General features: G+C 41.4%; 1 protein-coding gene and 1 pseudogene across 1 annotated transcript; both read left to right on the top strand.

Annotated features, from left to right (window-relative positions):
- The first annotated feature begins 5,340 nt into the window (after positions 1-5,340).
- On the top strand, positions 5,341-5,446 carry LOC118631334 (annotated as a pseudogene).
- Positions 5,447-6,002: 556 nt separating this feature from the next.
- On the top strand, positions 6,003-22,245 carry KRCC1 (lysine rich coiled-coil 1). Its single transcript, XM_036262974.1, has 3 exons — positions 6,003-6,209; positions 19,125-19,237; positions 21,252-22,245. Exon 3 carries the CDS (start codon positions 21,274-21,276, stop codon positions 22,033-22,035), a length of 762 nt encoding a protein of 253 aa, XP_036118867.1. The 5' UTR covers positions 6,003-6,209; positions 19,125-19,237; positions 21,252-21,273; the 3' UTR covers positions 22,036-22,245.
- Positions 22,246-23,546: the final 1,301 nt, after the last annotated feature.

Raw genomic sequence — 23,546 nt, 5'->3', positions numbered from 1 at the left:
GTGAAGGCACTGGAGAAACGATGCTAAAGATGGAAAAGAAAAACACTTGCTGACCTAGGGCTATGGCTTATGTCCCAGGTAATATTTGTAGTTTCTGGGATGCATCTGTTTCTGGGAACCCTGTGCTCTGGATCTGTGAGTGTGGTAATTCTCAACTACTAGCTTCTGAGTCAGATCTGCATTTGAATTCTGAGCTCCCACTACAACTTGGAGAGAGTAGCTGTAAAACAAGGATGATTGTTTCTACGTCTCTTCCACCACATGAGGACACGATGGGAAATCTGCTATCCAGAAAAGGGCTTCACCAGACCTGCTGGGACCCCAATTTAGGACATCCAGCTTCCAGAACTGCGAGAAATAAATTTCTGTTGTTTATAAGCTACCCAGTCTGTGGTATTTTGTTATGGCCACCTAAATGAACTAAGACACTAACCTAACCTAATAAGGGAGAAATATCATGAGTTATCTTATAATAAAATAATATATATTCACTGTAAATTAAATATGTCAGTGTGCTCATTATGCATGTACTTGGGGACAACTACACTAGAAAATGTGATAAAGTCAGATGTTTGCTCCTAAGTAGAATCCTTGTAATAGCTGAGAGCTTAAAATGTAAGTTGGTTTTGGGGACACAAACACCACACAGGGCATTGTTGTGTGTGACGTGATTTTCTGAAATGGTGAATGACTCTTAGTCAAGTTCTGAAGAAATAAAAGTATAACCTTCCTTCAATTAACAAGAAGTTGATTTCCTGGGAAATGTTGAGAATTTTAAAACTTTACAAAAGCTACTCTATAATGAAATATAAGACAGAATCCTAGACTCGGATCATTATAAACAGGATTTTTGCCTGCCTGGTAGGAGCAGCTGGATCTTTGAGATTGTGCAGGATGGGCAAAGATTCGTCACCGTGTCAGGCTGTCCCTTGCTCCCCAAGATATCGAGCGTCTCTGTCCAAGATCAACGAGACGAGGGGAGTTGGCACTAGTTATCAGGCTGTTGGTGGTCATGGGGGAGGGGACACAGGGCCCTGCTATGTTGCTTATCAACACAAATCCTATGTAAGGTTTTTTTTGTTGCTCATCTGCCCCCATTGTCCATCCTCTCCAGTTTCCCTCACACACACTGGAATCCAGACCTTTCTTAGTGGCCCTGACCCTCCCCACCATATGCCAGCTGCTCCTCACAAGGACTGTGACAACCGAAAGTTCCCCTCACATTTCTAAGGTGCCCCCTAAGTGGTGGAATTTGCCACCGTTGAGAATTGTTGATCTTGGTCATCAGGAAAAGCACATCTAGAGTTTTAAAAGGATTTTTTATATTGGTTTTACTGGGATGACATTGATTTGCAAAACCATATAGTTTTCAAGTGTACAACTCAATAAAACATCATCTGCGCACTGCATCATGTGGCCATCGCCCCAAGCAAAGCTTTTTGTCCCCATTCTCTACCCCCACCCCCACCTTTGCCCACCTCCACCTAGTCCCCACCCCACTTTCCTTCTAGCCTTCACCACACTGCTGTGTCCATGGGTTATGTATACATGTTTTTGGCTAATCCCTTCACCTTCTTTCATCTAGTCTCCCCTCCCCCCTCCCCTGTCAGTCTTTTCCATGTATCCATGCCTCTGGTTCTATTTTGTTCATCTGATTATTTTGTTCATTAGATTCCACATATAAGTGAGATCATATGGTATTCGTCTTTCTCTGACTGGCTTATTTTACTTAGTATAATAATCTCCAGGTCCATTCATGCTGTTGCAAATGGTAAGATTTCCTTCTTTTTTACAGCCACGTAGTATTCCATTGTGTAAATGGAGGGTGCGGGAAGGACGTGAGAGCTTTCTTCAATGTCATACACTGAAGTATGGAAGAAGTAGATTCATTCTGCATTTCCTGAGAGATCACACCAGGTTGCCAGAGTGGACATAACCATGTGACCATGTACTGTAGTGGTTAAGATTGTAGACGAGCTTCACAGACCTTCACGAGCAAGTTTCTGTTGAGCACATTTCCTCTCCAGGAAGATGAGGACTTGTTCCATTGTTAATATTTGTTTCTAATCCTCGCCCAAGGATAATTTTTCCATTGAATTTTAGAGAGACTAGAAGGGGAGGGAGAGACAGAGACAGAGACAGAGACAGAAACATCAATGTGAGAGAGACACATCAATTATCCCAACCAGGGCCGGGGATCAAACCTGCAACCCAGGTATGTGCCCTTGACCAAGAATCAAACCTATGACCCTTTGGTCCTCAGGCCGACTCTCTAACCACTGACCCACATTGGCCAGGGCTCCATTGTTAATTATTTTAATAACCATCCAGTCTCTTTCTTTTGTGTGTTGGGATAAAGAAGGGTGTTGAGAAAGGAAGACAATGAAACAGCTCAAGCCAACAGATTCCTGGTCCAGGAGAGAGGGCTGGCCTGGGCAATTCCAACTAAGGGGATGATAATAATAACTACTTCTTTTCTAACTACCTCTTTTCAACTGAATTTCCCTCCCATCTCAGCCCACACACACATGCCAAGGACATTACTATGGCTACTGAGTACTCCCACACCCCAAAGAAGGTGTGAGGCAAATGTTGCAAGATATGCAAGGGTAATGCCAGGCCTCCTCAAGGGTAGAAGAAGATGACCTGAGGCCAAGAGTGAGGGTTGTTTTGGAGAGAGTTATCATCACAAGATTAGACATGGGTTTCAAGTATCCTCTCACTATAAGCTCCCAAATCTTTAACCATAACCTATATTCATATTATTGTTCTGAGTCTTTGAAGCAAATAATTTCAGGACTTGAAAGTGGTTACAGTCCCTTCAGTTGGATATGTTGTAATTCAGGTAATATGTTCAACTAAGTGTGAAGGAAACCCAGAGTGATGATTTGTGATACATTTTGAATCCCTAGGACGTTTGTATGCCTATATTAATACTGCGGCAACTGATCTATCCTACCCTGGAAAAAACTCCAATCATCCCTTCAGTTGAAAGACCCACTGGCTGATCCCCACACCTGCAGGGACCACCATCTAGTGACAAATCAAGAGAGCTGCAAGATTTTAAATCTTTTCTAAGGCCTGATTAGTAAAAGAACAGCCTTTTATCACAGGTTGTGAACTCCTTTGTACCAGGAGATAAGGTCCATTTAGGCCAGGGGTCAACAAGGTTCCTTTGGGCTGGTGAACTACGTATGGTTAGTACCTCCTTTAATGGGTGTGGGGAGGAAATCAAAATAAGATCATTTTGCGACACATGAAAATTATATGAAATTCAAATTTCAATGACCATAAATAAAATTTTATTAGGAAACAGGCATAGTCACTTGTTTATATGTTTTCTATTGTTTCCTTCACACTACAACAGCAGAGTTAATATTTGCAACAAAAACCACATAGCCCACTAAGATGCAACTATTCACTATCTGGCCTTTTATAGAAAATATTTGCCAAACCCTGCTTTATAATAATAATAGCTTAATGCCTGGCAATGTTAAATAGACCAGGAGGAGCTCACTGCTCCAAGTACATTCACTGACTGATTCACCCACTCATTTCAAAATCACTGTGAGTGACAAGTTCAAGGAAGAAGTACTTGTGTAGCTTTCACATCCCAGGAGGACAGAAGCAGGTTCCCTTGTTAACAGTCCATTATATCTGTATAATACATCACTGACAAAACTTGACACACTCTCTGGTCTCTGTGTTCTTACTAAAATATCATGCTTGCTTCCATCTTTCTTACTTTGGTTCTAATAAATCCTTAGCTACCAATTGCTTTCCTCCTAAAATTCCTACATTCATTCATTCCACACACATTTATCAGTACATGTATCAGGCACTATGCTCAGCGAGTGCCTTGATACAAAGATGAATGAAATATAGCCCATCTTCCAGACACTGACCATTTACAGAGGACTATGGGAGAACATAAAGATAACGAGAGATATAGGAGGTAAAGGGGAAAGAGTATCCAGGGAAGGCTTCAGAGAAGAAGTGGCCAATGAAGATAAGTAGGGAGGGGGAGAACCAGACTGGAGGAGATCATTTCAGGCCCAAGGACACAGCGGCTTGAGCAGAGATGTGGAGGTAAAGAAACAGTATGACATATGCAGACAACTACAATGTTAGGTATGAGGGAGCAAAGATATTACACGTCTGTTTATCATTCTGGGACCAGACTATTGCCTTTTATGTCCTAGTGTTTCAGATACATTTCAAAGCTCTTCTAAGAACAATAATAATCATTTGAATGCTTAAAATTATCCTTTACTTACAATACTTCATATGCTTTCAGAACACCCTTTGAGGTGGGTATTATTAAGGCCTCCTTGTGAAAAAGCAACATCTCCTAACTATAAAGCCCAGAGAAGCTCTCACATACATGCACAGAGAGATTCCACAAGATCATTAGAGCAGCACTATCTGTAAAAGCAAAAATGGGAAACAAACTCAATGTCTATTGATACAAGAGTGGACAGCTCATAGTGTCACACAGTGGACTGTTATTGAGCCGTAAAAGTGAATGAATTAGAAACTCACATCTCAGCATATATTAATGTAAAAAAGTGGTGAGTGATAAAAGCAAATTGCAAAGGAATAAACAGCATGTATAATAACATTTATGTAAAGTTTTGTATCATGCAAAGCAATACTTCATTTTACTTAGGGATACATAAGTAGTAAAAGTTTACAGAAATGTATGAGAATGAGAAATGCTGAATTCAAGATAGTATTTACTTCTGAAGGAAGAAGTTCACTAGAGAGTAGGGAGAGGACATTCCAGGAAGAAGGAGCAGCGTGTATAGTTAAGTTGCATTTGTGCAACAGCTTGGTATTTACAGGCATCCGTAAAGGTTTAACGTTGCTGGATCATAAAGTGAAAGCAAGGTGGGGAAGTGAAGGCACTAGGAAGATAATGAGATCAAGGAAGTGCACAGAAGCTTGATAGTATTCACTTTTGACTTCTCCAACAGACAATGTGAGCCAGTCATGACTTCTAGATAGAACCCTTTGGCGGCAGTATGGGCAGTAGATTTGAGTGCTGAGGTGAGAGGAAGGATACCAGTTAAGCAGCTTCTGCCCTGGTTCTAACAAAAGCTGGAGGGAAGCTGAAATTACACAATGGCAGTGTGACAGGAGAGGATACCCAAGACTCACTTGCCCAGTGCACCAGGAGACATGCCCATCAAGAAAATGGGTAGAATACTGTACAGCAATGAAACGAATAAATAACACTTACATACTACAGCTTGGAAGAACCTCAGAATGTTGAGCGAAACAAGTCCCAGAACTGCACAGGGAAAGATATAAATCTTATGAAACTCAAAAACAATTCAAAGCTTTGCACAGTGGCATCGTAGCCAATGAGGTTTATCCGAGGCGCGATCATTGCTAATTTAAAAAACAACAACAATTCAAAATTTTTTAAGCTACATGGATATGTGATCAACAAACATATGTAGGAAAATGGTGACTACAAACCAGGGCAGTGATTTCTTTGGGAGGTAGGGAATAAGGCGATGCGATGGATGTGTGTATATGCACATAGGGATATACACACATATTTGACAGAGAGGAAGGGAAAGAGGAGAGGGAGAGAGATCATTTATGAACCAACGATGACAGGGTATGGTGACCAAGGACTTTGTTTAGTCTGCTCTGTGTACGAAAGGCCCTAGCAAAGGAAAGAAAGATTGAGCAGAAGCTACTGTTATTCTTCGGAAGCTCGGGAGGCAGAATCCGTAGATTCCACTTTTCTTCTCAGCCGGTTTTAGATTCCCGCTCAGGAAGGTGAGAGGCCCCACGTGCTTTACTTTCCAGCAGGGGTAGGCGGAGGGTCCGTAAGGAACCAGGAGGCTGAGCCAGATTGGAGCGGAGCCCCAGAGAAGGCGGGCGAAGGGGCGGAGCAAACAGGAAGGCGGGGCCAACGGGGGCTTTCCGGGCGGGGCGAGCAGCGCAGGCGCCGTAGGGCCTCTCCGTCATGGCGCCGGCGCCCGTCAGTCAGCCGCCGATGGTGGCGGCGACTTCCCCTCAGGAATCCCGGTCTCCGCCTCCTCCTCCCCCCACGCCTGCTCGGCGGCGGAGGCGGCGGTGGCGGCAGCGGTTGTTCCTGCCTCTCCGCCTCCTCCACCTGGCCTACCCCCGGCCGGCGGCGTTGGCGGGGAGCGGGACAGTAGTTGTAGACGCCCGCCCCTGCCTCAAAGAAGGTGAGTTCCCGCCCCGGCGGCGGGGGCGGCCCCGCCTTCAGCCCCTCGACTCCGCGGCCCAGTGAAGGCCCTGCGCGCTCAGCCCGCCCGGCGCGCCCCGAGCGAGCACCATGGCCGGCCGGCCCTCCGCCCCCCTCGCCCGCCGCCCGCCAGGCCGCCGCGGGAGAGCGGAGGGAAGGGGCCGCCCGGCCGGCGCAGGAGCCCGTGGACCCGAGTGTCAGGGCGGAAGCGGCCTCGGGGAGGCCCCAAGGTTGAGGGGACAGCGGAGGAGCTGAAAGGCCCGAGCCGGGGGTGAAACCCGACACCCCGGAAATAGAAGCGTCACTCAGGATCCGCAGGGAGGAGGGAGTCAGGGATTGGGGGCGAGGAGGCAGCCGCGGGGGGGCGTAGGTTGCCAGAGCCCGGGAGACGGAAAGAGGGGAGAGGGTTTAGGGGGGTCCCTGGGGCGTGTTGAGGCGAACGCCCTGTTGAAACACGCTGCTAAGATCGCCCGGCCTTGTCGACAGCGGCCTGAGCCTCGCTCGGGACCTGCCAGCGTCCAGGGGACAGCCGGACGTCAGAGCGGTGGAGACGGCAGTGACGACCGGCGGGGCCGAGGCCGCTGGGCTCCTGCAGACCGACGGCGCCCGGACGGGGAAGGCAGCCGTGGGGGCGGGGGCCCGGGGCAGTGGCAGTGCCAGGGCGGTTGGGGGGTGCAGTTAGCCGTGTCCGCTTGCCGGCTTTGGGAAGTTCGGGTTCTCCCCGCCCCCGGGACGGGCACCAGGCCTGAGTTTCCCGACGGTTGCATTGCCAAGGGGTGCCGCTCAGTCCTTGAGAGAGAACCCCGAATTGTAGGAGACACACACACACCTTCCCGGGCCAGAGGAAGGCGGCCCCGTTGAAAGCCCCTTTTTGTAAGTACTCTTAAAAAGAGGTCAGGAGCACTCTGAATTCATCAATAAAAATAAAGTTAAAACATCAAATTAAAACAAAAAAACCCCAGGAGCCCATCATCCGGTGTTGGCCGGAGCAAACAGTAAATGGCTTTGGACAGCCGAGCTTTTCCGAAGGAGCTCAGGAGGCACAGGTCACCCCAGGGACTCCACCTTAGGCTGCTACCGGCCACGGTTAAAATTGGGCAGGGGGTTGGGAGAGTGTGTTCAGTTCTCACCACTACATGTCCTCCAACATGTAGGGCTGTTTCTTGTTTCAGTCTAAGAGATGTTTATAGTTACAAGACTACCTGCCAACAGCCTGCTTATTCCAAACTGAGATAAGGCTGTTGTAAGGCAGTTTTGGAAATGATTTTAGATGGAGTGTGATCCCACTGCAGAAGATCTCAGTAAAACATTTAGCCATCTGCATTTTAATAATTAACTTGTAATATTTAGTGTATGTTGCTTTTTGTCTCCAGAGTGAAAGATGGTGGAAGCCAGAATATCTTAGAATAGTTCCTTTCTTCTGGAGGGACACCATTAAATATAATAACCTCATAAATATATATATTTTTATCCTCTTCCATGATATATTCTATTTTTGTATGCTTTCCTGTAAACGTTTACACCTTTCACTTTGGAGGAATAACAAAGCAGTAAAATATAAATTTCTTTAAACATTTTTAAAGCACTTTGTATAAATTTCTTTCACTAAAAATGGAAATTAGAAACTCATTGCAACCAGATGATATTCTATTAAGTCTTAGTGAGGGCAATTTGAAAGTCTAGATTTAGTTAGTGTCTAGTGAGATAAAAAAAAAAAACTCCTGGATTTTTGTTTTCTTTTTTTATCCTCACCTGAGGACATTTTTGCATTTATCTTCAGATAGAGCAGGAAGGAGAGAGGGAGTAAGAGAGAGAAACATCTATGTGAGAGAAACACATTGAGTAGTTGCCACCCACACAACCCTAATTTGGGCGGGGGTCAAATTGCAACCGAGGTACATTCCCTTAGTGGGAACCAAACCTGGGACTCTGATCTAGAGACTGACCCTCTAACTGCTGAGCCAAACTGACCAGGCTGGATTTTTGTTTTCATACCAAACATCCTGCCACTCACCAACAAGTAAGCCTGAACTGTTTATAGGTGTGAAGATGACAGTTCAGTTTGGCTGTCATAACCAGATCACAGGAACATTTAGAAAGAGTTTCTCGTGGGGAAAAAAGCATTTTGCCTGACTTGGCATTTTCTGGGTTTTGTTTTGGGGGATGTGTGTGGTGTGTGTGTGTGTGATGACTGAATATGTGCAAAATTACTGAAGACTTGATGTCAGTTCACACAATGCTAGCAATATCCGTTTATACCCCTTCTGGTTGGTATAATAATCCTGGAAGAGGAACCTTGACTAGTAATAGGTTCTAGTGCTAGTTTCTCCACTAGCTGTATGACCCTAAGTACAAAACTTTTCTTTTAAGCTTTCAAAGTCCCAAACTTTTTTCTTTCAGTTTTGCCATAGGGGTAATTGGATTAGTCCAATTGAGTGGTTTTCAACCAAGAGTAAATTTGCCCCCAAACTCCACCAGAGGACATTTGGCAGTGTGGAGACATTTTTGGTTTTCACCACTGGGCAAGGAGCAGGTATTATGGGTATCTGTTGGTATTATGGGTACCTGCAAAAGCAGGTATTATGGGTATCTGTTGGTATAGGCCTGAGATGCTGCACACATCCTAAAATGCACAGTCGAGGCACACACACACACACACATAAAAAAGGATTCTTTTACCCAAAAGGTCAGTAGTACTGAGGTTAAGGAACTCTGCACTAACCAAACTATGAGGTCCTTGACAGCTTTAAAATTGTGAGCTAATTTATAGTTTTATGTTGATAGTCATTCCACATCTTGGCTGTGTATTAGAATGCCAATTTACAAAACATGAAACTTTGACCTATAATGACCATCAGCTGAAATTCAGAGAGTAATGAAATCTCTGTCGATTTAGGATTGAGACTATTCACTAGGATTTGAAAAACAAAATATAATTTATTATAGTAACTGTTAACTGCCACTTAACAAATAGTAAATAGTTGATATACTCTTTAAAACACTAGTGAGGCTCAATTTATTTTTAGTTTAGATATTTACAAAAACCCTAAATAATTGCCAATTATGAGTACATGAACAAGAAGAGGGGGAAAAATGTAGCTTGTTACTTAACCAGTATCTTATTTTTTCTTTAAAGAACCTTGTTATGAGATTTGTCTAGGATTTTAGCAATTAGAAAGCTCAATAGACATCTGTAAGATGAGATCTACTGAAAAAATTAAAAGCCAGGCTAACTGCAGTGGTAAGAATGGAAATAGTGTTGAGTTCAGGGGAAGTGATCATTTCACTGTACTCCACAATAATCATGGTCTATTCTTTAAACTGTAGAATGCTACAGCCTTTGTCGTGAGTAAATAGTATTCACAATGAAAAATAATATAAGCCCTGGCCAGTTTTGCTCAGTGGTTAGAGCGTCGGCCTGCAGTCCAGAGAGACCTGGGTTCGGTTCCCGCTAAGGGCATGTACCTCAGTTGCAGTTTGTCCCCGACCCTGGTTGGGTCATGCGGGTGGCAGCCACTCAATGTGTCCCTTTCACATCAATGTTTCTCTCTCCCTCTCTCCCCCCTCCCACTCTATCTGAACAAAATATCAAAAAATGACCTCAGGTGAGGGTAAAAAAAAGAAAAATAATATAAAATAAAAATTTTTCTGAGGGAAGGTTTCTGTAGGACCTAGAATTTACTCCTATGCATCTTTCTTCTAATGGTTTTTGTTGCCCGCTATGTTCACAGAAGTTTGGTACATACACAGTTCTAAGTGTCCAACTATGTTAATTTGTAAGGAATTTCAAGGCACATTGAGTACCTGCTAGTTATTTTAAAACCCAGTTTCACATAGAGGAATTGAACACATGGAGGAATGGGACTTAGAGGAAAAGGAAGGACAGATATGAAAGATAGTGATAGAATCTGAGTTTATTCCAAAATCAGATTCATCTTTTTTTTTTTATCCTCACCTAAGTACATTTTTTGCACTTAACTTGAGAGAGAGAGACATTGAGTGGTTGCCACCCACCCGACCCCAACCATGCCAGGGACAAACTGCAACCAAGGTATGTGCCCTAAGCAGGAACCAAACCCTCTATGGTCCGCGGGCCAATGCTCTAACGGCTGAGCCAAACTGGCCAGGGCCAGATTCATCTTTTTTAATACAATGCCTCTCCGCTTCAATCCCCACTTCCCTCTGTCTGGGGAATAAGTACAACAGCAATAATATGTTCTCTTCATTCTTTCTTCACTGGAATGAAAGCCTTAGAATTATTCATGCTTCCCCACTCTTCTACCTGCTTTCTCCCCAGCTATCAAAAATTCCTTTGATTCCACCTATAGAATGTCTTAAATTCTTCCCTTTCCTGCGCCTGCTGCCACGATTGGAGTTCAGCCCAGTGATCTCTGCCTGCAACACCCTCCTCATCATTATCCCCATGTTGAGTTTCTTTTCTTCCCCTGTTGACTGCAGAATTAAATTCAGATGCCCAAATAAGACCTATTGTGGTCTGGCTCAATTCTACCTTCACAGCACTGTCTTTATCTTCATGCATAGCTTGTTTTATCTAAAGCAGATATGCCTTTTCTAACGTCCTTCCCTCTTCCAGAATACCCTTTCTTTACTCATTTTTTTCTTTAAATTTTGCCCATCTCCAAAGGATCAATCCAAATCCATTCTCCACAAAGCCTTTCCCAAACTCCTAAGCAAGAAGACATTGTACTTTCCTATGTCTTATAGCACTTAACACGTTTTTGCACTTGTTATAGTTTTGCACTTATTACAGTAATGCATTATAGTTCTTTGCATATCATTTTTACAAAATTGTAAATTCCTTGATATTAGCAATTGTTTTGTTCCCTATTTATAATTCCCAATATGTGGAACAGCTATGTATATATAATGGAAAGAGTTGAGATAAACCAAGGTTTAAGATCCAGCTCATTTAACACACATGACAAGCTGTTTTAATTTCTTTGAATCTTGACTTAATCTTCAAAATGTGGGAAATTCCATTTATCTTGCAGAGGTAAAAGATGGAAAGAAAAATCTATTATCATCTTTGGCATATTGTAGTCAATAAATATTCACCTCTTTTTTTCCTATCCTGTCCCACAGTACCCACCATGGTACCTTGAAGACAACATTCAATTAATAGTGATAAAGTTTAATAAAGCCCAAAGGCATGGACAACTTGAACTAAGTACTGTTATAGGAGAAATAGCCCTGGCCAATGTGGCTTAGTAGGTTGAGCGTCATCCCATGTACTAAAAGATTGCTGGTTCAATTCCCAGTCAGGGCACATGCCCAGGTTGCAGGCAGGAGGCAGCTGATGGATGTATCACTCTCATGGATGTTTCTCTCCTCCTCCTTTCCTCTCTCTCTAAAAAACAAATTTAAAAAAGAAAAATGAAGAGATAGATTTGGGGGAATAACACACATTATAAAGCTAGCATTGCCATCGCCAGTTTTCTCAGTGGTTAGAGCATCGGCCCAAGGACCAAAGAGTTGCACATTCGATTCCGGTCAAGGGCACGTACCTTGGTTGTGGTTGGGTCCCCTGCCTTGGCCAGGGTCCTGTGGGAGGCAACCAGTCAATGCGTCAATCTCCCTCTCCCTCACACCCTCCCACTCTATCTGAAGATAAATGGGAAAATATCCTCCAGTGAGGATTTCTTAAAAAGCTAGAACTGCCCAGCCAGTGTGGCTCAGTGGTTGAGCATTGACCCATGCACCAGGAGGTCGCTGGTTTGATTCCCGGTCAGGACACATGCCCAGGTTGTGGGCCCAATCCCCAGAGGGGGGCATGCAGGAAGCAGCCAGTCGATGTTCTTTTTTATCGATGGTTCTATCCCTCTCCCTTCCTCTCTCTCTAAAATCAATAACGAAAAAAAAATTTTTAAGCTAGAATTGACATGAATCAGGACTTGATAAGGAGAAATATGGCTGAGATTTTGAGTTTGGGAATATGATACTATTTAACAGAGAGAAAGTCAAAATAAGAGCTTAGTTAGTGAAGGAGGTAAAGGTGACTCCAAGTTTCTTATTTTAGTGTCATCTGTCAACATAAGAAAATGTCCATACTTGTAGAGAATTCCAGGAAGAGTTTATTTGGGCCAAACTGACAACACATGCCACGAATCAAGATCTCAAATGCCCCAGATAATAACAGTTTTTCAGTTTCCTTTATGCATTTGAAAATAAGGAAGGAACTAAGGAAAATTACATGGAGGTAGGGGGAAGCAAACTGGGGATTGATTTACAGGACAGTTAAGATTGTGCTGTTTTGAGGGTGATTATTGTAAAGATGTGTTGACCTAGATCAGCAATTTTCAACCTTTTTCATCTCATGGCATACTTAAACTTATTAATAAAATTCTGCAGCACAGCAAAAAAATATATATATTTTTTGCCGACCTGACAAAAAAATAGGTATAATTTTGATTGATTTACTAATTTACCCTTTTTTGCTCCAATGTGACTTTTTAAAAAATCAGGTGCCTATAGTTATATATAAGGATTTCTGGTGCCAAGAATTAACCAGTCAGATGCAATATTATTGTATGACCTATATTTTTATGGTTCAAGACAGGAAATTTGGCCCTGGCCAGTTTGTTCAGTGGTTAGAGCATCAGCCCATGGACCAATGAGTTGCAGGTTCGATTCTAGTCAAGGGCACATACATCCGTTGAGATTTGTCCCCAGCCCTGGTCAGTGTCATGTGGGAGGCAACCAGTTGATGTGTCCCTCTCATGTTGATGTTTCTCTCCCTCCCACGCTATCTGAAGATAAATAGAAAAATATCCTCAAGTGAGTGAGGATTTAAAAAAAATAGGACATTCATACCCTAAGGTTATCGTTGTGTTGGCTGTTGTTTTTTGTTTTTGTTTTTGTTTTTTGGACATTCTAAGGGAAAAGAGGTGAGTTCCCCTGACTAAATAGTCAGATATTGAATGATTAAACAATTATTGTGGCCCTGACCAGTGTGGCTCAGTTGATTGAGTGTCATCCCATGCACCAAAAGATTGCCAATTCTGTTCCCCATCAAGGCACATGCCAGGGATTGCTGGCTTTATCTCCCTTAGGGGTATCCAATTGATGTTTCTCCCTCTCCCCTCCTCTCTCTCAAATCAATTTAAAAAAAAAAAAAATGCTTGCAGCACATCAGTTGAAAATCACTGACCTAGATGCATAGAAACAATGGACAGGGCTTGCTTAAGGCAAAGATAAACCTTATACTACAATGTTACATGCCCGGGGCATGACCACCCACCATGACCTGTTAGGATTTCATGGTCAGATCACCTGTGAGATTACTTTCCATAGAAACACAGCTTAAAACATTCACTTTCAGAAATGGGCAATCTGGTATTAAGTGTTGAATAGAGAGGGAAATTGTTCTATTTTAGGGTATCTTGAGCTTCTAACATGACTAGTCTTCAGAAAACTTTCCATCTGTACTATTTTAGTTGTTATAATATTTACCTGGTCTTATTAAAGTTTTTAATAGAAAAATCAATGTTACCTCATTGTGGTCAAGTTGATTATATTATGAATCAAGGGAAGTTCTTAAAGTCTTTTTAGTAAAACTTTGTACTTTGCCTGACTTAATAGTCAAATGTAATTTACAGAATATACTTTAAAACAACTAAAAAATAATTTAGAGGGTACTATATATAATAGAGAAATATTTTAAAATATTCATTAAATCCTTTCTAAAATTTTCCTGATTTACCATTTTTGAACATAATATTTGTTCAACCCTTTTAATCTATACACTGGTACTGAAAATTAAGCTGAGTTTGAAGATTTCTTGTATAACCTTTAAATTAAATTTTTATGGTATTCTTATATGTTTTTTAATTGATTTTAGAGAGAGGAATGGAGAGGGGGAGAGAGAGAAACATTGATCAGCTGCCTCCTGTACACAACCCTTCCATGGGGACCAAGCCCAAAACCCAGGCATGTGCCCTGACCAGAATCAAACCAGTGACCTCTTGGTACATTGGGTCAATGCTCAACCACTGAGCCATACCTGTTGGGCTTTTATGGCGTTTTTTGTTTGTTTGTTTGTTTGTTTGTTTGTTTTGTGGTACATGCCCCTAGTGGGAACCGAACCCGGGACTCTCTGGTCCGTAGGCCAACGCTCAACCGCTGAGCCAAACTGGCCAGGGCTTTTATGGAGTTTTTAATTACAAAGTAATATATGGCCCCAGCCAGTTTGGGCTCAGTAGTTTGAGTGTCATGTGGGAGGCAACCAATCCATATGCCTCTCTCACATCAATGTTTCTCTCTCTCCTTCCCACCCTCCCTTTCACTCTATCTAAAAATCAACGGAAAAATATCCTTGGGTGAGGATTAACTGAAAAAAAAGTAACATGTTTTTTGCAAAAATTTAAATAGCCCTGGTCAGTGTAGCTTAGTTGGTTGGAGTAATGTCCTTTACACCAAAGGGTTGTAGGTTTAATTCCCAGTCAGGGCACATATGGTACTGGGTTTTGGGTTCAATCACTGCTCAGAGTGTATACAGGAGGCAACCAATCAATGTTTTCTATCACATCAGTGTTTCTCTCTTCCTTCTCCCTCTCCCTCTGTTCCTCTCCCTCTCCCTCTCTCTCTCCTTCTGCTTCCCTCCCTTCACCTCTTTCTAAAAAGAAATCAATAACTATATCCTTAGATGAGGATTTAGAAAAAAGAGTTTAAACAACACAGACATGCGCAGAGAGCAAAATTTTAAATGTTCTCCACCACCCCTTTTCTAACCCATTTCCCAAACCCCATTTAAGTTTAGTATGTATCTTTCCAGATTTTGTCCCATGGGTGTTGAGCTAACACACAAGATGAAACCACCAAGTCAGACTCACAAAATCAGTAATATTACCTAGTATCAAGATATACAAATTACTTCAAGGGTACAATCAAGAGGCTCTAATGAAACAGAGATATCTAGTACACAGAAGATAGCTTCTCAGACCATGTTTTCCCACACTGATCATGCTTTTTTGATCCGGAATAATAGATGAGGTTTCTAAGGGAGAGTCACTGCATACAGTAGAAGTATCTAAATTATGAATTAGCTTATGTGACATTTTTTTTTATCTTTATTGTTGAATGTATTACAGATGTTCCTCATTTTTCCCCCATTGACCCTCTCTTCCCTCCTCCCGCCCCCCTCCTGCCTTTCCCCACACTGTTGTCTGTGTCCATTGGTTATGCATATAAGTTCTTTGGTTTATTTCTTCCCACCCCCAAACCCCTCTTCCCTTCGAGGTTTGTCAGTCTAGCAACCAATTTGTTCTTAATCCCTTCACCTTTTTCACCCATTCCTCCAACCTCCCTTCCATCTGGCAACCAACAAAATGTTCTCTGTATCTATGAGAATATTTCTGTTCTGCCTGTTCATTTTGGTTGTAGATTCCATTGTCAGTAGATATGTATTGTCATTTTGTCTGTTCATATATTTTATCTTTTTCTTCAAAAAGACCCTTCAACATTTCATATAATAACAGTCTGGTGGTGATGAACTCCTTTAACTTTTTCTTGTCTGAGAAACTCTTTATATGGCCATCGATTCTAAATGACAGGTTTGCAGGGTAGAGTAATCTTGGTTGTAAGTTCTTGCTTTTCATCACTCTTGGGGTTCATCTTGTTTGGGACTCTCTGTGCTTCCTGGACTTGTATGTCTGTTTCCTTCACCAAGTTAGGGAAGTTTTCTGACATTATTGTGTCAAATAGGTTTTCGATTTCTTGTTCTCTCTCTTCTCCTTCTGGCACCCCCAAGATGCGAATGTTGGCACACTTGAAGTTGTCCTGGAGGCTCCTTACACTCTCCTCATTTTTTTGGATTCTTTTTTCTTTTTGCTGTTCTGATTGGATGTTTTTTGCTTCCTTATATTCCAAATCAATGGTTTGCTTCTTGGTTTTACCTACTCTACTATTGAATCTGTGTAAATTATTCTTTATTTCAGTTAGTGCCTCCTTCATTTCTGACTGGTCCTTTTTTATGCTCTTGAGGCCCTCACTAAGTTCACTGAGGTTCTCACTAAGTTCGCCGAGGTTCTCACTAAGTTCATTGAGCATCTTTATAAGTAGTATTTTGAACTCAGCATCTGTTAGGTTGCTTATCTCCATTTCGCTTAGTTCTTTTCCTAGAGATTTTTTTCTGTTCTTTCATTTGGAACCTGTTTCTTTGTCTCCTCATTTTGGCTTCCTCCCTGTGTTTGTTTCTGTGTATTACTTAATGGGAGGTATGGGGCTAGCTGAGACCAGATGCTGCTCATTTGAAAGAATTTAGGAAAACCAGAAGCAGGATCCAAGACAGGCCAATCCTATGGTTAAGCAACTGGCAACAGCTTGGGTGGGCCTGAAAGTTGGGTGGGGCTGGGCCTCAGGGAGTCACCAGGGCGGGTTACCAGTGTGAGCCAGGTTGCTGGAGTCCCAGATCTGGTGGCTGTCTGCCACCCCAGGGAAGGGCTCACCAAAGGAACAAAGGCCTCTGACAGCAGGATTGTCCCGGAGAAAGCCCCCTCTCCAGCCCTCGCTCCACTGCCAAACAGCTCAGTTCTTCCCTGTATGACTCTGGTGCCCCTCGAGCTGCCTCCCCTCCAAGCTTAGAGGGAGAGAGTCCGATAAGTCCGTGCGCGGGCCCTTTAAGGAGCTGCCTGGGGCTCCAACTGCCTCAGCCTCCCTGAGCCTCAGTTCCCGCTGGTTTTTCCAGCCAGAAGTTATGAGGTTTCTCTTCCTGGCACTGCGACCCTGGTCAGGGCGCCTGGTGTGGGACGGGGACCCTTCAGTCCTCAGGGAGGACCTTCCCAGCTGAGGTGTCCTGATTTTTATTCGCCACACGTGGGTGTGGGACCAGTCCATCTGCCTCCGCCCCTCCTACCAGTCTCGATGCAACTGCTGCTTTAATTCCGTAGTTGTAGGACTTCCATTCAGTTCGATTTCAGGCGGTTTTGAATGATGGTTATTCTGCAGTTTAGTTGTAACTTTGATGTGGTTGTGGGAGGACGGATACCGTGTTTACCTACCCGCCATCTTGACGAGAAGTTCCTTTATGTGACATTCTTCAGGAAATTAAGCCTCATAGATCCTGGATTTATCTACTATAGGTAATCTTTAGCCAGGAACATCTTGCTAAGAGCATTTCGGAGATAAGTTTCCTTCCTCCTAGCATTAAGATCATTAAGATCTTTACTCAAGGTGCAAAGATCACCTTCCTTCTTCCCTCTTCTCCCAGGAAAGGGAGTAAATGGATTACAGTCCACCTCCTTTAACTTCTTCCTTACAGGCAATACATATGTTTATATTTAAATGTTGGTTCTGTATGTTGAGTGTTTTTATATTAAAGTAGGATTTTAGATCAATAGATGTAGTTCTACATCTATACACCATTAATATATCATGGACATTTCTCTTTGTGCTTCCAACTCATTTATTTAAATGGCTGCATAGAAAGTATTTTGATGTTCCATGACTGGCATTGTATTTATAAACTAGTAAAGTTCTATAAAATAAATTTCAACTGTTAGGAACTCTAGATAGTAGTATAGACCTCAAGTATAAATGTAATAATTTGGACATGGATTATTTATTGTGGTGAAAAACACTTTTAGCAAATATTCTAGAAGTTAATATGTGAATATGACTGTAGCTTTGAGTGGCTTGTCTAATCCTTGTTTAGTGAGCCTAGCTTGTGGTCATGTTTGTGCCAAATGTGGAGGACGGTTACCTACAGTGGGTAATGATGGTTTGTGGTTCCTCCATGGGATTCTCAGATGACATCAGTAGTATAACTAGAATTAGTAACTATCTTAAAATAGACTGTATTTCTTGAGATGGTCTTCTATAAAAAACAAAATTCCGAGGCTGGATTTCTTAGACCAGCCTTCCAATACTAGTACCTCAGATAATTTCCATGAAGTCCAGACTCCTACTGGTGACCCAGTAACTTCTCCTTCAGAATAGTGTTTTCTGGACTAAGTAAAAATATATTATCATATTTAACATTATAAGCTTACTATATGTTTTCATATTAAAATTCTAATAGGCAAAAAGTTAGTAGTATAGTCTTCCAAGTACCAAGGAAATTAAGATTTGAGATGGTATATGAAATGATATCTACTGTATTTGAAGATTAAAAATACTACCTTAAATTTTAATATGACCTTTTATCTTTATTTTATCCATGGATACCATGTGAATGAACAAAGACTGAACTTTTTATAGATTGCCCTAGCCCGTGTGGTTCAATTGATTGAGCATCATCTGGTATACCAAAAGATCACCAATTGGATTCCTGGTCAGGGCACATACCCAGGTTACAGGTTCGATCCCAGGTTAGGGCAAATATGGGAGGCATTTGATTGATGCAGCTTTCTAACATCTATGTTTCTCTCTGTTTCTCCTCCTCCCTTTCTCTTTCTCTCTAAAAAAAAAAAGGTATTTTAAAAAAATTATGAGGTATAAATTTGGGATCACTTTGTTCTAAAATAAACAAAATATTAATTTTTCTAGGGTAAAATATACTCAAAGAGTGAGCTTTACTTTCAAATTTACAGGAAGCAAAATAAGTTGAAGATGGAGTTTGTGAATTTTCAGATGATCTATGTTGATATAATTCTAAACTTTGAATGAGTTAATCTTTTTTTTTTAATCCTCACTCGAGAGCATATTTCCATTTATCTTCAGAGTATGAAGTGGGGAGAGAGAGAAACATTGATGTGAGAGAGAAACAACAATTGGTTGCTGCCCAAATAATCCCGACCAGGGCCGGCGACCAAACCAAAACTGAGGTATGTGCCCTTGATCGGAATCAAGGGCACATACAAGATTGTGGTTGTTTTCAGGTGACTGGTAGTGAAGTAGTGGACAAAAATTAATTTTCTAATCTTTGTATCATGTTTTTTAGCTCCCCAGTTGTTGCAAGGTCTCACTGTTTGGAGAAAGTTTACACTAGGAAGCTGAAGCCATTAATGGGTGAATATGATCAGATTTCTCCACCAAGTTCTCAGCCTGATAAAGGTAAGGTTCCATTTACTTATTTATTGATGTCTGCACCATCTGTGGTCTTTCAGAACTGGTTTCTTTTACTTAGCATGTCTTCAAGGTTCATACATGTTGTACCATATCAGTACTTTATTTCTTTTTATTGCTAAATGATATTCCATTGTATGAATATACCACATTTTATCCATTCATTAGTTACGGACACTGAGTTGTTTCTACTTGTTAGCTGTTATGAATAATGCTGCTATGAACATTTGTATACAAGTTTTTGTATGGACATAGGTTTTCAGTTCTCTTGGGTGTATACCTAAGAGTGAAATTGCTAGGTCATATGGTAACTCTATGTTTAACATTTTGAGGAGCTCCCAAACTGTTTTCCAGAGTACCTACAACATTTTACATCCCCACTAACAATGGATGAAATTTCCACCCTTACACTCAATATCATTTGTCATTTTGATGATCTGTCATTTTGATTAACCATCCTAGTGAAGTGTGAAGTAAAATCTTTTTTCAGTTCTATAATCCCTGATCTGTATATTGCGTTGTGTGTAAAATCTCTTTACTATTAAAATTTTTCAAACATAAAAGTAAAGTAGTATGAATTTTCATGTACCCATCATTCAGTTTCAGCAATATCAACATCTTTTCAATCTTGTAACTTTTTTAATATAGCTTTCTTAAAGTATAGTTGATATACAATAAACTGTGCATATTTAAAATATCCAATTTGATGGGTTTTTTGTTACTTTTTTTTTTTTTTATCCTCACCCGAGGACATTTTTCCATTTTTTGTTCAGATAGAGTGGGAGGGAGAGAGAGGAACAGAGAGAGAGAGAAACATCGATGTGAAGGGACACATCGAGTGGCTGCCACCCGCACGACCGACCAGGGCCGGGGACAAACTGCAACCGAGGTACGCGCCCTTAGCGGGAACCGAACCCGGGTCTCTCCGGACCACAGGCCAGCGCTCTAACCGCTGAGCCAAACCGGCCAGGGCTTTTGTTACTTTTTTAAATATGTTTTTATTGATTTCTTTAGAGAGAGGAAGGGAGAGATAGAAACAGGGCACTATCATCTCATAGTAAGTACATTTTCTGCTGTGTTTGTATCTATGTAGGATTTTAGGTAGAATTAAGGAAGAGAAGCAGGAATAGTGTTGCCCCCTCCCCCAAAAGAATCAAACAAGCAGACAAAAACTAGTATACGTACTCTAAAATTTTTTTGAAACTTTTCTACATCAATTACTACACTTCCCTCTCAGCTTTTACCTCTATTTCCTCCCTCAGCCCTCCCACCAGTAGTTTTATGGAGAACAAACCAGAAGGCATCTTAGAATGCTTTTTCACCAATCAGAAGTAACGGAATGAAATCCAAGTCCTGTATAGAAGAGACGGAACTCTGTTCTCTCATTTTCCTTTATGCCCTGTACCTAAGAGTTTTATCTCATAGCTGAATTTCTAATTTACAGCATTCCCAAACCATTTTATAAACATCCTTTTACTTTTAAGTCCTATAGTACTCTAGTCAGGTGAGTATGTGTGTTTATTTCATTGTGTTTGGGTGAACTGAAGAGTTTAAAAATTGAATGACTTCTTCATGGTTCTGTTACTTCTCTTAGAAAACAATATTCAAGAATAAAAAAAGAAAATATATAAGAAACTAATTAATCAGAACTTTAGAAAATATATGAACATCTAGATCAGGCCACCCACCATGGATGTGTAGTTCTTACCTACACATCTCTACATGCCTTACATTTTTAGCCCTATAACAAAATCTTATGTGTCAGCTTTCTGCTCCCTTATCCCTCTTCTGAGAAGGATAAAGTTCCTTGTGAGTAGCCTGGGAGATATTTGACTATCCTGATACTCCTTTTTGGCATGTAATGTCATGATATTTAACTTTTATACTGAATTAGGTTTTAATTTGTTTGGGCTTCTATGTTTTATTTTGAAGCTTTCAAAATAAAGATACATTGAGAATAAAGTAATCTAGTAAGAAGAATTTTATTTTATCTTCTCTACAGAGAATCCCTTGTTGTCAACCTAATGAAGCATTCAAAGAAGACATATGACTCTTTTCAGGATGAACTTGAAGATTATATCAAAGTGCAGAAAGCCAGAGGCTTAGAACCAAAGACGTGTTTTAGACAAATGAGAGAGGACTATTTAGAAACCTGTAGGTACAAAGAAGAGGTTGAATTCAGACCCAGGTATAGAATGTTTGATCAAAGAATCCCATCTGAAAGCATCCAGACCCATCCAAGGTCATGCAGTATTTCACAGACAGTGGGAAACCAGTTACCTCAGTGGCTGCCGGCTCATGACAGCAGGCTGAGACTAGACTCCCTAAGCTACTGTCAATTCACCAGGGACTGTTTCTCAGAAAAACAAGTACCTCTGAACCTTAGTCAGCAGGAGTATAATTATAGCCCATGCAGTGTAGAATCTAGAGTTTACAAGCACCTCTCAGAAAACAGTACCAGTGCCCATAAAGCCAGTCATGAACGGACACATCAGAAGAGAAAAAGGCACCCAGAAGAAGGCAGAGGAAAATCAGAAGAGAAGCAGCCCAACCATAAGAGGAAAAAAGGTTGTGAGGAAACAGATTTAGACAAGAGCATCCAAAAGAAAACAGAGGTAGAAACAGTCAGGATCAGTACAGAGAAGCTTAAGAATCAACGGGAGAAAAAGAGACGAGACGTAGCCTCTAAGAAAGAGGATCGTAAGCATAGAAAAGAGAGAAAGGAACAAGGCAAAGAAAGGACAGAGGAGGAAATGCTATGGGACCAGTCTATCCTTGGATTTTGAAGCTCTGAGGTTAAACTGAAAAATCAGTGAGGAGCTTGGTTTTATGATGTTCATATTCATAACACTTTTCTCATGTAAACAACTATTTTAACTTCTAACAAAGGCCAAGTGAACAGAAAGTATTTGGGCCCTGGCCGGGTAGCTCAGTTGGTTGGAGCATCGTCCTGATATACCAAGCTTTCAGGTTCGATCCCCAGTCAGGGCACATATAAGAAGCAACCAATGAGTGCAGAAATAAGTGGAACAACAAACTGATGTTTTTCTCTTTTTCTCTCCCCCTTTCCCTTCCTCTCTCTCTCTAAAATCAATCAATAAATAAAAATTTTGAAAAAGTATTTAGTATGCTTGATCTCCAACATGGAAATTACTTTTATTTATTTTTCTAAAAGCATTATTACATTTTTCTTATATATAATGTAATTTCCCTTAATGAGAGTAGCTTTGCTTTTATTCATCAAATTGCTATGATGATGGAAGTATTTTTCCCTTGGGAACTCATTTATTTCAAACTGGAGGGTTATAGGCTTTGTAGAATCTATTTCTTGATTGGTTTGTTTTTGTTTGGGGTGGAATATTTTTATATTCAATAGTTTTCTCGAAATAATTTAGATTTTTGTCCTGTTAGATATATGTTCTGGTTTTTTTTGTTTTTTGTTTTTTGAAGCTCTGTGTTTTCTAGATTGAAAAGTAGAAAATGAAATACATTAAAATAATAAGCTTAAGTCACATGTAGTTTTAAAAGTTTCAAAGAGTCTTGACACAAACTCAGTTTATAACAAATGTTTATAATAAAGTGTCTTATTTCTATATTTGTTGTTCTGTATCAATGATCTGTTCCCATTCAAAGATACTGAGCAGTTTGGCCCTGGCCGGTTTGGCTCAGCGGTTAGAGCGTCAGCCTGCGGTCCAGAGAGACCCGGGTTCGGTTCCCGCTAAGGGCACGTACCTCGGTTGCAGTTTGTCCCCGGCCCTGGTTGGTCGTGCGGGTGGCAGCCACTCGATGTGTCCCTTCACATCGATGTTTCTCTCTCTCTGTTCCTCTCTCTCCCTCCCACTCTACCTGAACAAAAAATGGAAAAATGTCCTCGGGTGAGGATAAAAAAAAAAAAAAAAAAAAAAAAAAGATACTGAGCAGTTTGTACTTAAGGGGCAAGGTCTTTTGGGTAGGTCACACTTTACAGTTATAAAAATTCCTTATCAGCTATCCTTGTTCATTCATATTTAAACCCACTGTCCCCCCTCTCACCTCAGTTCTCTTTCATGTAACCAGTCTCCCTGCCTTTGCTGGGCTACTGCCTGACTCAGCCCTGATCCCTGTCTGAGTCACCGACTTACCTAGCCTTCTGCCTCACTGGGCCCCAAATAGCAAAGAAGAAAGGAGAGAAGAGGGGGTAGATGACCTATTTTATTTTAAACTGATCACAAACCTTCAATCAAGTTTTCCCACTCAGATGTATTTTATATTCTCCCCTCTCTCTCCTAACCTTCCCCTTTCTGCTGATGACCTCACC

Source organism: Molossus molossus, unplaced genomic scaffold, assembly GCF_014108415.1.
Source record: "Molossus molossus isolate mMolMol1 unplaced genomic scaffold, mMolMol1.p scaffold_m16_p_15, whole genome shotgun sequence".
NCBI lineage: Eukaryota > Metazoa > Chordata > Mammalia > Chiroptera > Molossidae > Molossus > Molossus molossus.
The sequence above is the reverse complement of the archived record's forward strand: the minus strand, read 5'-3'. Positions and strand labels throughout refer to the sequence as shown.

Bases quoted from the DNA above. Each gene is read 5' to 3' on its own strand.
- KRCC1 (XM_036262974.1), top strand. From the start codon at position 21,274: ATGAAGCATTCAAAGAAGACATATGACTCTTTTCAGGATGAACTTGAA.